General features: G+C 39.8%; 2 protein-coding genes across 4 annotated transcripts in view; one reads left to right on the plus strand and one right to left on the minus strand.

Annotated features, from left to right (window-relative positions):
- gnpda2 (glucosamine-6-phosphate deaminase 2) overlaps positions 1-12935 on the plus strand; it is a 469370-nt gene that overhangs the window by 398138 nt on the left and 58297 nt on the right. The gene's annotated exons all lie outside the window — the stretch shown is intronic.
- Positions 1-12935, minus strand: part of frmpd1b (FERM and PDZ domain containing 1b) — a 76605-nt gene that overhangs the window by 24437 nt on the left and 39233 nt on the right. For 2 of the 3 annotated variants that reach the window (XM_067458102.1, XM_067458104.1), the window contains exons 3-6: positions 11977-12084; positions 9396-9556; positions 1041-1143; positions 880-925 (exon numbers count right to left, since the gene is read on the minus strand). In XM_067458102.1, the coding sequence (XP_067314203.1) occupies positions 880-925; positions 1041-1143; positions 9396-9556; positions 11977-12080 (414 nt within the window). In that variant the 5' untranslated portion in view covers positions 12081-12084. The remainder of the gene's footprint in view (positions 1-879; positions 926-1040; positions 1144-9395; positions 9557-11976; positions 12085-12935) is intronic. The other variant, XM_067458103.1, reaches the window with a different exon arrangement.

A 12935-nucleotide genomic window follows, 5' to 3' on the forward strand; every position in this document is an offset into this window, starting at 1 on the left:
AAATGCACAAAAACTGTCCCTGCTCTTGATGAACAACCCCTGATGGTATTCGGTTTTGATGAGAAAGAGGCAGATTAGAAACGAGAACATTTGACAAGTTTACCAGACTAGCCCAGGGATTATGAGCAAAGTGTGCAAATCTATGCCTTTATTCACGTGCAAAATCTTGGCACTAATACTATATTGTGTTTAGATACAATAATTAAACGAGATCTATATCAATAAATTAACTATTTAATTGATTTCTGGACATCTTAATACTAATTTTTCAGAAATTTGTTATTGTACCTATTTTACATCTGATATAACATTATTATATATAACATATTAGCAAAGCTACCCCCTTATAATACGCCATAAAGTGTGTATCATGCACGCCAAAGCTCATTTTGACGTATATTCCACGAGAGTGCACACTCATATACTATTTATATGCATTTTCCTGAGACTGTCCCACCCACTTTTTAAAACAAAGTTACGCCACTGTTATTAATATTATTATTATGGTAACACTTTAGTATGGGGAACACATATTCACTATTAACTACGACTTTAGCCTCAATAAACTCCTAATTTACTGCTTATTAATAGTTAGTAAGGTAGTTTTTGTAGCGTTTAAGTTTAGGTATTGGGTCGGATTAAGGGATGTAGAATAAGCTCATGCAGAATAAGGCATTAATATGAGCTTTAGAAGTGCTCATAAACAGACAATATCATAGTAATATACATGATCATAAGCAACTAGTTAATAACTGAACCTTAAAATAAAGTGTTAACATTATGTTTATTATTATTATCAGTACAAAAAAAAATCTTTTAGTTTCAAAATATAAAAAAAACAAAAAATGAAAAAAAGGATTAGGAATCTGCGGTACACACCGTCATATTTCTGAGGATCGTCATGGTTACAGAGTCCTGGCATTCCCTGGGGGCGGAGCATAAAACAATGACATCATTACAAAACCATGACCTCATCACGTACATAAATACAAGCCAACGACAAAACGACAAAGTTATTTAGTATATAGTATATATATCACCTAATCATCTGCTCCGTGTTTTCAGGGGAAAGATCCTCTATGGCTTTATTGTTGACTTTTAGGATCTGATCTCCAGGAAAAAGCTGTCCGTCTGCTGGGCCTCCTACAAATAAACACACACACACACACACACACATGATAATATTAAATATTAGAGAACAAACCAGTGATCATTTCATGCATTATCTGTTTGTTTTTCAGTGCAGAAATTCAACTACAAAATAAGATCCTTATTCACTTCAACTCCTTCTTCCATTTCTTATTGGAATAACCTTTTAGATGACATTAAATGGTCATATGTTTGGTCACTTCCTCAGAAATTCTTTCTAACAGATAAAGGTAAAGAAATATCCTTTAAAATCCTTCAGAGATGTCCGGTCCTTCTCAAAGACATCCAGAAGTGATATTGATCCTCGCTGCTCTTTTTGTGAAGCCTCTTCTGAAACTGTTGACCATTTGTTTCGGGAATGTCCTTTTACTCGATCTTTCTGGAATAAAATTGATGCTCTGATTGGCCAAACGATTTTTTACAACTTCATTTAGACACGTTCTTATTGGCTTTTATGTCAAAGACAATAATCTAATTGATGCTAGTTTTGGTATAAACCTTCTTTTATTTTTTGGAAAGTTTCACATCCATAAATGTATTGAAAGTAAACCCCACTTTAACTTCTTTAAAGAAGAACTGAAGATGTATTTAAATACAATTTCAACTTCTGTTGATACGAAAGCAATGAAAACATCAATCATTTGTGCCATGTTTGATATTCTTTCTTTATTTTGCCCTCTTCTTTCTTTTCTTTTTCTTCTCTTCTCTCTACATCCTTTTCTTTTAGGTTTATTGTTCAATAGATTTGAACTTTTTACATACTTTTTGATTTGAAAGATGGTTTATATTTCTTGTATGTATCGAATTATTTTGTGTCATTTTTGCAATAAAAATAATAAACTGCTGTATGTTTAAAGGGATAGTTCACTTTGAAATTAAATTTTGATATTTTTTAGCTTACCTCATGGGCTTCTGAGATGTAGGAGTATTTGTTTCCCCAGTAGTTTCCATTTTGATCATTTTAGGTCAAACCGCTTGTCTGTGCCTCACATAATGCAGGTCTATGGTCTCTTCACAACTATGGTAGTTGTGGCATTGCTATGTTCCATTCGTGACAACATATGCTATGAAAGGTAACACTTCCCAAATTTCTGTGTAAACAATAATAGACGTACACGTGCGAGAGATCCACTTCCGGCGCTTTCCGCGCTTGCGCAGACTAAAGCCAGAACGGGCGAATGTCACAACAGGAAACACACACGCGCGCCCTCGGATCAGTCGGATGTAGTGGTGTACAAGAGGTAAAAACAATATAAATACTGTTGGTTTTCTCACACAAACCGCTCGTTTTGTGTCTTAGGCCATCAGTGTGTACTTACGATGGGGGATTGTTTCATTTGGACTTCTCTGTGTGTGCTCTTGGAGGTGGTGACCATAGACCTGCATTATGTGAGGCACAGACAACAACGGTTTGACTTAAAATGATCAAAATTGAAACTACTGGGGAAACAAATACTCCTACATCTCGGATGCCCATGAGGTAAGCTAAAACATATCAAAATTTAATTTCAAAGTGAACTATCCCTTTAAATCTCTAATCTGTGAGTAAGTTATAGAGTGATGCGGTGCGATTGTGAAAGATGCTTCTGTCGTCTTGTGTGCCTGTATTTTCACATTTATTATGCTTTGAATTTATGTTGAAATGAACTGTGATGAGATTCTGTTCCTCGTCGTCTGATTCAAACTATAGGACAAAAACACACTCCCCTGCACTCCGTGACCGTTCTCGATGTTATTATGTTTACTTTGTTTGGCACTGTGTGTATAAACCCATCGGTGCTGCACCACGCCGACTCGTAACAATAACGCAGAACTTCACACCATTTTAACCCCTTAACAGTCACCCCCCTTTTAGAGAATATTCATGAAAATGCACTATCCAAACTTAAAGGGCTGTAATTCATGAATGCTTCAGATTATTGCTTAAGTGAAAGCATTTAAAAATAGAAAATAATAGAAAAGTTATGGAAGTTTACATTAATTGAAAATGAAATATACAGTACAAAATATTTTTATTTTATATAAAATAAATATTTTACAAAAAATGTTTTACTCTAAAATTACTATGAAATCAAAGCCACATGTCTAACCAAATTGTGTTCCAAATTTGAAGTTGATATCACAAAAATTGAAGTCCCCATGAGATTTTGTTTAGGCGCTATACCAAAAATAGCCACCGGGGGTCATTCAATTTCCATTGATTGTTTATTTGATGTATTTTCCTGTAAATTTCTGTCCAAATATCCCTTCCATCATAAAACAGTCACCAAATATGGAACATTGAGATTCAGACCTTTCAAATTATATGTGTTTTGTCAAGATAAGAAAAGATTTTCATTATAAAGTAGTTAAAGGATACAACTGCTGTTATGATGTAGATTTTTTTTTTGAGGGGCACTCTCGTCATAAATTACTATTTTACTGTCATCGTGTAATTTTTATCATAAAACAATGGATACATATATCTTCAGGGGTGTAAAACCTTTCCAACAATACATAGTTTGTCATGATTACATTAGGATTTTGTCAGAGGATTATTCAAATCACCAACCCTCAAAGTTACAGTGACGCCCGTCTTCACACACACCACTAATGAATGCATGCTTTAACAGAGCGATTGTGAAAGTTGCATTAATTCCTTATTCATGTCACGTCTGGTGTTAGTCTGACTGTGAGTCTGTGCAATGCTCTGTCCTGCCATTTACACTCATGTGTCTTCAAGCCAAAAATACACACACACACACACACACACACACACACACACACACACACACACACACACACACACACACACACACACACACACACACACACACACACACACACACACACACACACACACACACACACACACACACACACACACACACACACACACACACACACACACACACTAAACCCACCCATCACAGGAAACATTCTGCATTTTTACTTTCTCCTAAAAACTCCTCCTGTGTGATTTATAAGCCTTTTGTAAAGTGGGGCCATGGGTAATGTCCTCATATTTCACCCTCTCCTGTAATACCTGTGTCATACCCATGACATTATACACATTTGTGTCCTCATATGTCACAAAAACAAGCACACACACACACACACACACACACTCTGCCCTCCTGCCCTGACAACATCCCCTTAGTCCCAAGCAAGCAGCAATGGCAGATCTCTCCGTCTCTGTCTCCTCTCTCATAATTATGTGCTGTAGGGCTGTGAGGTTCTCCCTCTGGACTTTTATCAGCTGTTTCTGCTGCAAAAAAGAGAAAAGTCAGCACTGCAGAATCAGTGTGTGGTGTGTGTGAGGACGCAAGTGGTGTGTACACACAGCTTTGCTGCAAGATCTGGCGAGCCGTCTGCTGTCTGTGCGGGCGGACTGAAATGGACACTTATCAGCGGCTGATCAGGATTAGAAATGCCGTACACTGGCGGGAAATATCTTATGTTTCATCAGCAGATTTACTGCACTGCAAATAATGCATTTCTTACTATTTTTGTCTTCTGTCTAGTCTAAATATCTCAAAATTCTTACATTTTTTTATTATTGTCTTGTTTTGGGTAAAAATAATTTAAAATGAATTTTGCTTAAAATAAGCTAAATAATCTGCCAGTGGGGTAAGTAAAATAATCTTGTTTTAAGATTATTTTTCTTAACCCATTGGCAGATTTAGCTTATTTTAAACTCTCTTAATTTTGAGTTATTTTTCTCCCAAAACAAGACGATCACTTTTGCTCATCTAGTAAATACTTCTCGTTTTAAGAATTTTTAGATTTTTGGACTAGAAACAAGACAGCAAAAGAAAAGCATTTTTTGCAGTGTTTGAATGTCAGCTGAGTCTCCAAAACTAGGGAAATGATGTTTCACTCATATTACTTATGAATGGGAGAACGTGCAATGCAAAATATGGCAGAATAAGTCCCGCCTTCTAAAACAAACAACCAATCGCTGATTAGTAAAGTTGTTACATCAATGCAATTGCAGAGAAGCACCGCTCATCACAGATTGGATGAAACAGCTGCAAATATGACCACCAGGTGAACAGACTTTCCATGAAAATGACTTTGACATGCAATCATTCGCTGAGCCTTTGCGTGTGAAATTGGTTTGTTTCATTCACTCTTATGCAATCGTTCATATTTTAAACTATTATTAAAATTGAGTGTTCATCAGAGTGGTCCAAGACCTTAGGACTTTTTGTTGCACTTGAACCACAAAGACACAAAAAAATTTGACTGGATCCGGCAGACTGCAGTAAACAAAACAAAAACTAAATAGAGACATTAGTGTAACGAGTACATCAGGTGTTATGGGAAGTGTTCCCGGTTCCGGCTGACCTAGTTAATGCAGCCTAACAATCAGTCAATTGATCTGAATAATGAAAGTTAAAAATGTTCTGTGTGTATGCCATAGTAAAGAGATGTGTTTTTAGTCTAGATTTAAACTGACAGGGTGTGTCTGCTTCCCGAACAATGGAAGACTTTTCCAGAGTTTAGGAGCTAAATAGGAAAAGGATCGACCGCCTGCAGTTGATTTAGATATTCTAGGTATTATCAACTGGCCAGAGTTTAGAGACCGCAACAGACGTGATGGAGTATAATGTGTTAAGAGCTCGCTTAAGTACTGGAGCTAAACCATCTAGTGCTTTGTAAGTAATAAGCAAGATTTTAAAATGTATGCGATGTTTAATAGGGAGCCAGTGCAGTGTTGACAGAACTGGACTAATATGATCATACTTCCTGGTTCTAGTAAGAACTCGAGCTGCTGCGTTTTGGACCAGCTGGAGTTTGTTTATTAAGCGAGCAGGGCAACCACCCAGTAGAGCATTACAATAATCTAGCCTTGAGGTGATTAAATAACGAAGGCATTGCACTTGTTGTGGTGCTGAAGAAACTGAGTTCATGTTGACAGTGTTGTGAAACATAAATATAATGCTTAATATTGAAAGGATGAAAACATTGTAATGTTATAATATTGTAATATTGTAACATTGTAATAGATATATTGGGCCTCATTCATGAAACGAGCAGAATGAATTTGTGTGTAAATCGTCTCTAAAGCCGCTCTGACGTAAATTTTCAGATTCACGAAAATGTTCATATTTTTAAAATGTTAGTTGGTACGAAAGTAATGTACACCTTCTCCCTACCACGGGTAAATGGTGCGTAAAACATTTAAACATTCAGTGTTATAATTTAGACAAATTATAGGACAGATGATGAACAGAAACTGACCAATGAGATCATCAGGGCGGGCTTTAGCCGATGACGGACAGATGATCAACAGAAACTGACCAATGAGATCATCAGAGCGGGCTTTAGACGATGACGGACAGATGATCAACAGAAACTGACCAATGAGATCATCAGGGCGGGCTTTAGCCGATGACGGACAGATGATCAACAGAAACTGACCAATGAGATCATCAGGGCGGGCTTTAGCCGATGACTGACAGATGATCAACAGAAACTGACCAATGAGATCATCAGGGCGGGCTTTAGCCGATGACTGACAGATGATCAACAGAAACTGACCAATGAGATCATCAGGGCGGGCTTTAGCCGATGACGGACAGATGATCAACAGAAACTGACCAATGAGATCATCAGAGCGGGCTTTAGCCGATGACGGACAGATGATCAACAGAAACTGACCAATGAGATCATCAGAGCGGGCTTTAGCCGATGATGGACAGATGATCAACAGAAACTGACCAATGAGATCATCAGAGCGGGCTTTAGCCGATGACGGACAGATGATCAACAGAAACTGACCAATGAGATCATCAGAGCGGGCTTTAGCCGATGACGGACAGATGATCAACAGAAACTGACCAATGAGATCATCAGGGCGGGCTTTAGCCGATGACGGACAGATGATCAACAGAAACTGACCAATGAGATCATCAGAGCGGGCTTTAGCCAAAGACGGACAGATGATCAACAGAAACTGACCAATGAGATCATCAGAGCGGGCTTTAGCCGATGATGGACAGATGATCAACAGAAACTGACCAATGAGATCATCAGAGCGGGCTTTAGCCGATGACGGACAGATGATCAACAGAAACTGACCAATGAGATCATCAGAGCGGGCTTTAGCCGATGACGGACAGATGATCAACAGAAACTGACCAATGAGATCATCAGAGCGGGCTTTAGCCGATGACGGACAGATGATCAACAGTACCGTAATCCTCACGTCATCAAAGGGGCTTGGGTTATATTTGTTTAAATCCTAAACGGAGAGCTTGTTTGTATCTGCATCACCTTCACTATTTCTCTCTGAAATGATGATCATGTTGGGTAAGTGCTCCGTGCATCATTCAATTTTTATTTTTTTTACAACATCGGCAAAGATCGTTTATTCCAGCGCGCGTGCAGACAGGGTTGCCAAGTTTTTACAACAAAACCCGCCAACTACTAGCCCTAAACAATAGCTTCTCGGGGGGTTCTCCGGAAAAATGGTGTTTGGGGGTAAAATGTGTGTTATTTTGGCAAGGTTGCTGCTAAAATTCGCACTCATGGGTCTATATATCACATAATAGTCACTTTAACCCGCGGAAAAAAACGCGGACTTGGCAACACAGTGCAGTTGAGCTCTGTTGACTTCGCTCCGTTGCTCTGATTGGTTGTCGGTCTGTCCAATTGAGGTCTTTCCTGGTTGGGTTGAAACGCACCCCATAATCACAGCCCAACGGAGCAGCAGACTCATATTCTGACTGGAGCTGAGTATGACTACGTCAGGCTAATGCTTTGGTGGACACACGATAATTTTATATTTATTGCTAGTCAAATGGCCAAGTCATTATGCTAATTATATATGAGCGTGCACTTCTTATTTACGCATGTTTGGATTGCATTATTATAAACGTTTAACTAACGAATCCGTGGTATAAGAAGCGTTTGTGAATCTGGAGCTGAGTTTTATTAAAGGTCCATTTTATGCGCAAATTACTCATTTGTTGTCATTTGTTACTCAAAATGAGTTTGCTCATATATTTAAGAAAGGTGTGCAATGAATCTAAAATATATGAAAGTTTAATTTTTATCATTACATTATGGAAAATAATGAACTTTATCACAATATGCAAATTTTTTGAGAAGGACCTGCATATCTTTAATAAGACTGAACTATTTTTTAGTCATTTACAAAAAATGTATTTAATTAAAATGTCTTTTGACTTCCACAGTGCTTATTGCAATGAATTCTGGGACTGACTTCTGTCAAGGATACACACAGTTTGTACATTTGGCCTCTGAATCAGCCTGTGTGTCAGGAGTGCGACCTAGATTTGGATGTGATCCGCTTGTGTCAGTGCATGTTTGTGTGACTGTGTGTGAAGGAGCTTGTGCACCTGCATCATAATGAATTAAATAACTGAGAGAGAGAGAGAGAGAGAGAGAGAGAGAGAGAGAGAGAGAGAGAGAGAGAGAGAGAGAGAGAGACAGAGAGAGAGAGAGAGAGAGAGAGAGAGAGAGAGAGAGAGAGAGAGAGAGAGAGAGAGAGAGAGGTGCAGGTGAGATCTAATAATAATAAGAAAAAGTATTATTTGTTATTCATTTGGAAAAAATTTCAAAGTGCTAAAACACACAGATCTACACACAGACATCCCGAGGAAAAGACTATACGGGAGATTTTTCTCAGGATACACATTTGAGAAGTGAGGAGAGGAGAGAAAAATATATTATTTTTTATATTTTTTATATTAAAAATAATATATTTTTATTATTATTAAAAATATATTTTTAATAATAATAAAACTATATAATTAAAAAAATGACATTTTTCTTTTTTAAATATAAAAATATAAAAGTGAAAAATTTAAAATATTAATAAAAACTATATAATACAAAAATCACAAAAATCCAAAAAAAAAACTAACAACTTAACTAAAATTAAATTGAAAATGGAAAATATAAAAGAAAAAAGATTTAAATAATAAAAAAATCGATGAAAAATGAATATTAAAAAAATTGACAAAAATACACAAAAAAAACCTAAAACTTTAAAATGAAAATGGAAAATATAAAAATAAAAACATTAAAAATATAAAAAAGTACTAAATACTAAAATAACACTGCTTCATAGAAGTCTCTATTTAATCTGATTGGTGGTCTCTGAGAAAAAAAGATCTCATTTGTGCTATTTCTGTCCTCTCATGCTCAGTAAGGCCAGCATCCAAACCCGGCTTTGCTTAGATCATAATCTGTGTTAAAAAAAAACCCTGCTGTGTGTGTGTGTGTGTTTGCACCTGGAGTGACGTCCCTGACCAGCAGGGGGTGCTGTGCTGAGAGACTGAAGCCATGGGAGTCCAGGACAGCGTCTCGGATCACCTCCACCGTCACCTTCACTGGGAAGTTCAGCCGGCCCGAATCCCCGGAGCGAGACCTCCTGCCTCCCAAGATACGCTCCCTACGAGAGAGAGAGAGAGAGAGAGAGAGAGAGAGAGAGAGAGAGAGAGAGAGAGAGAGAGAGAGAGAGAGAGAGAGAGAGAGAGAGAGAGAGAGAGAGAGAGAGAGAGAGAGAGAGAGAGAGAGAGAGAGAATGAGTGTATGAATGAAACCGTTTTTTTAAATCCTTTCAGCCGATCTCCGGGTCTGGCGGAAGCACTTCTACCATAGCTTAGCATACATCATTGATTCTGATTAGACCGTTAGCATCTCACTCAAAAATGACCAAAGACTTTTGATATTTTTCCTATTTAATACTTGATAATACTACTCTGTATAATAACATAGAATAAATACTACTTGTTAATACTCCTGCTGGAAGAGCCACAGCCACCAGAATACCGTTTCCATCAAAGGCTGAACATGGTCTCAGCAATGCTTAGGTAGGTGGAGCGTGTCAAAGTAACATCCACATGGATGGAGGACCCAAGGTTTCCCAGCAGAACATTGGCCAAAGCATCCCACTGCCTCGGCCGGCTCGCCTTCTTCCCATAGTGCATCCTGGGGCCATGTGTTCCCCAGGTAAGCCACACACACACACACACACACCTGGCCATCCACGTGATGTAAAAGAACACGTGATTCCTCAGACCAGGCCACCTTCTTCCATTGCTCCGTGGTCCAGTTCTGATGCTCACGTGCCACTGTTGGTGCTTTCGGCGGGGTCAGGGGTCACCCAGACTGGTCAGCAGCTATGCCGCCCCATACGCAACAAACTGAGATGTTTATAAACTAATCTCCGGTCGATGCTGGATTTGAATCCGACAGGAATGGTGCTACACACCGATGTGAGTAAAACGTGTTTTTATATGTAATAGTGTTGCAGTGTTATAGATCATTTTGCTTATGTGTACGTGTCTAACAGAGCATAACTTTAGCACGCTGGACTCAGACACGTATGGGCCATCGCTCGCAAAGCCCGGCAGGCCGATGGATCTCATTATATTCTCTCTCGTTGACATCTAAAGGGCGGCGCGCACGCCGAATGTGTATGTGTGCGCGCGGTTCACACTTATATTGTCCGATCTCGCAGGTTATGTGTAATATAAAAAAAGTCCAATCAATCGTGGGTCGATGTGAAATAAATCATTGTGTTTGTTTGATAAAGACGTTTATGAGCCCTGTGGTCGAGATAATCATTCTGGTTGCCGCATCTCCCTCACTCTCTCCTCTCCGTCATGTGGACTGACTGGGGAGCTGAAGCTCATTAAATATGCAAATATTATCCAACCCTAGCCGTGGGCGTTTACTTCCAAGTCTCCAGTGACACGCCCATCAAAACCCAGCGTTCAGGAGAGAGCCTCAAACCCAGTGGAGAAAATAGCCTGTTAATTATTAGTTATGATGAATGTAAAAACCACACGACCGTCATTAGTTGACCTCAGACAGCAGTATAAAAAAAATTAAAAAGCCAGTTCATGACACCTTTAATTTATATGTATATACACCGATCAGGCATAACACTATGACCACCTTTCTAATATTCTGTTGGTCCCTCCACTGACTGAGCTGCTCTGTGTATTCTGACAGCTTTCTATCAGAACCAGCATTAACTTCTGGAGCAGTTTGAGCTCCAGTAGCTCGTCTGTTTGATCGGACCCCACGGGCCAGCCTTCGCTCCCCACGTGCATCAATGAGCCTTGGCCGCCCATGACCCTGTGGCCGGTTCTCCGCTGTTCCTTCCTTGGAGCACTTTTGATAGATACTGACCACTGCAGACCGGGAACAGCCCACAAGAGCTGCAGTTTTGGAGATGCTCTGACCCAGTCGTCTAGCCGTCACAATCTGGCCCTTGCCAAACTCGCTCAAATCCTTACGCTTGCCCATTTTTCCTGCTTCTAACACATCAACTTGAGGACAAAATGTTCACTTGCTGCCTAATATATCCCACCCACTAACAGGAGCCGTGATGGAGAGATCATCAGTGTTATTCACTTCACCTGTCAGTGGTCATGTTATAGTTGATCGGTGTATGTACTATATAAAACATAAAGAAATAGAGCCCACACCAAAATATCAAATTACTCCTGATTCCATCTCAACAAACACTGAATCTCATGAGCTGCGCGAAGCTGGAATTTATGGAAGGGCCCATCTGGAAACCAAGGCCATTAAAACCTGCAGCCCTAATTAATGGAAACAGTACCATGATGGGATTAGTGCTCTTTTCGTCTGTCTGGATGGGTTTGGAGAAAACCAACCACACAGTCTGTTACACACATGGGGTGTGCTGGGTGCTGTTCAGAGACCATGTGGCATTGCATAATCAAAGTGTGCTCTACATCAAAAGTGAGTGAGTGTGTGAGTGTATGTGTGTGTGAGAGAGTGTATGTGAGTGTGTGTATGTGTGTTTGAGTGTGTGCGTGTGTGTGGTCACTCTACCTGCTGAGAGAGTCTCGTGAACGCCGCAGCCATTTCCCCACCACCTGCTCCACCCGACCGACCCTGCGTGGAGATCGACTTCTGCTTCTCTCGCCCTCCTCCATCTAACTGAGAGAAAGAAAGACAACAGAGAATGGGGATGAGGATCATACAGTCTAACACCAAAATGTACTTTCCCCGTGACCAGTGAAGTCAAATCTAAGTTTTTGAGACATGTCATAAAGCTTGCATGTTACTGTATACTCCTGAAAGTTGACATAATGAGGTACAGATGTACCAAAGCTGCATTTATTAGACCATATATACACTAAATACTGTGAAATATTCCTCTAGTGTGAATCATCTGTTCTCAATGTGAATATATAATAAAGTATCATTTATATCCTGTGAGCTCATTTGTGAGGTCAGGCACTGATGTTGGACGAGAAGGCCTGGCTCTCAGTCTCCGCTCTAATTCATCCCAAAGCTGTTCTATCGGGTTGAGCTCAGGACTCTGTGCAGGCCAGTCAAGTTCCTCCACACCAAACTCCTCACCCATTTATGGAGAGTCTTTATGGAGCGACGCTTTGTGCACTGGAGCGCAGTCATGCTGGGACAGGAAGTTGCCGTTCCCAAACTGTTCCCACAAAGTTGGGAGCATGAAATTGTCCATAATGTCTCGATGAAACATCAAGAGTTCCTTTCACTGGAACTAAGATGCCAAGCCCAACCCCTGAAAAACAACACATACCATAATCCCCCCTCCAACAAACTTTACATTCGTCAAAATGCAGTCAGGCAAGTCCCGTTCTCCTGGCGACCGCCAAACCCAGACTCGTCCATGTGATTGTCCGACTGAAGCGTGATTGGTCGCTCAGAGAACACGTGTCACTGCTCTAGAGTCCAGTGGCGGCTGCTTTACTCAACTGCATCCCACGCTTTGCATTGCTCTTGGTGATGTAAGGCTTGGATGAGCTGCT

Source organism: Pseudorasbora parva, chromosome 11 (genome assembly GCF_024679245.1).
Source record: "Pseudorasbora parva isolate DD20220531a chromosome 11, ASM2467924v1, whole genome shotgun sequence".
NCBI classification, from domain to species: domain Eukaryota; kingdom Metazoa; phylum Chordata; class Actinopteri; order Cypriniformes; family Gobionidae; genus Pseudorasbora; species Pseudorasbora parva.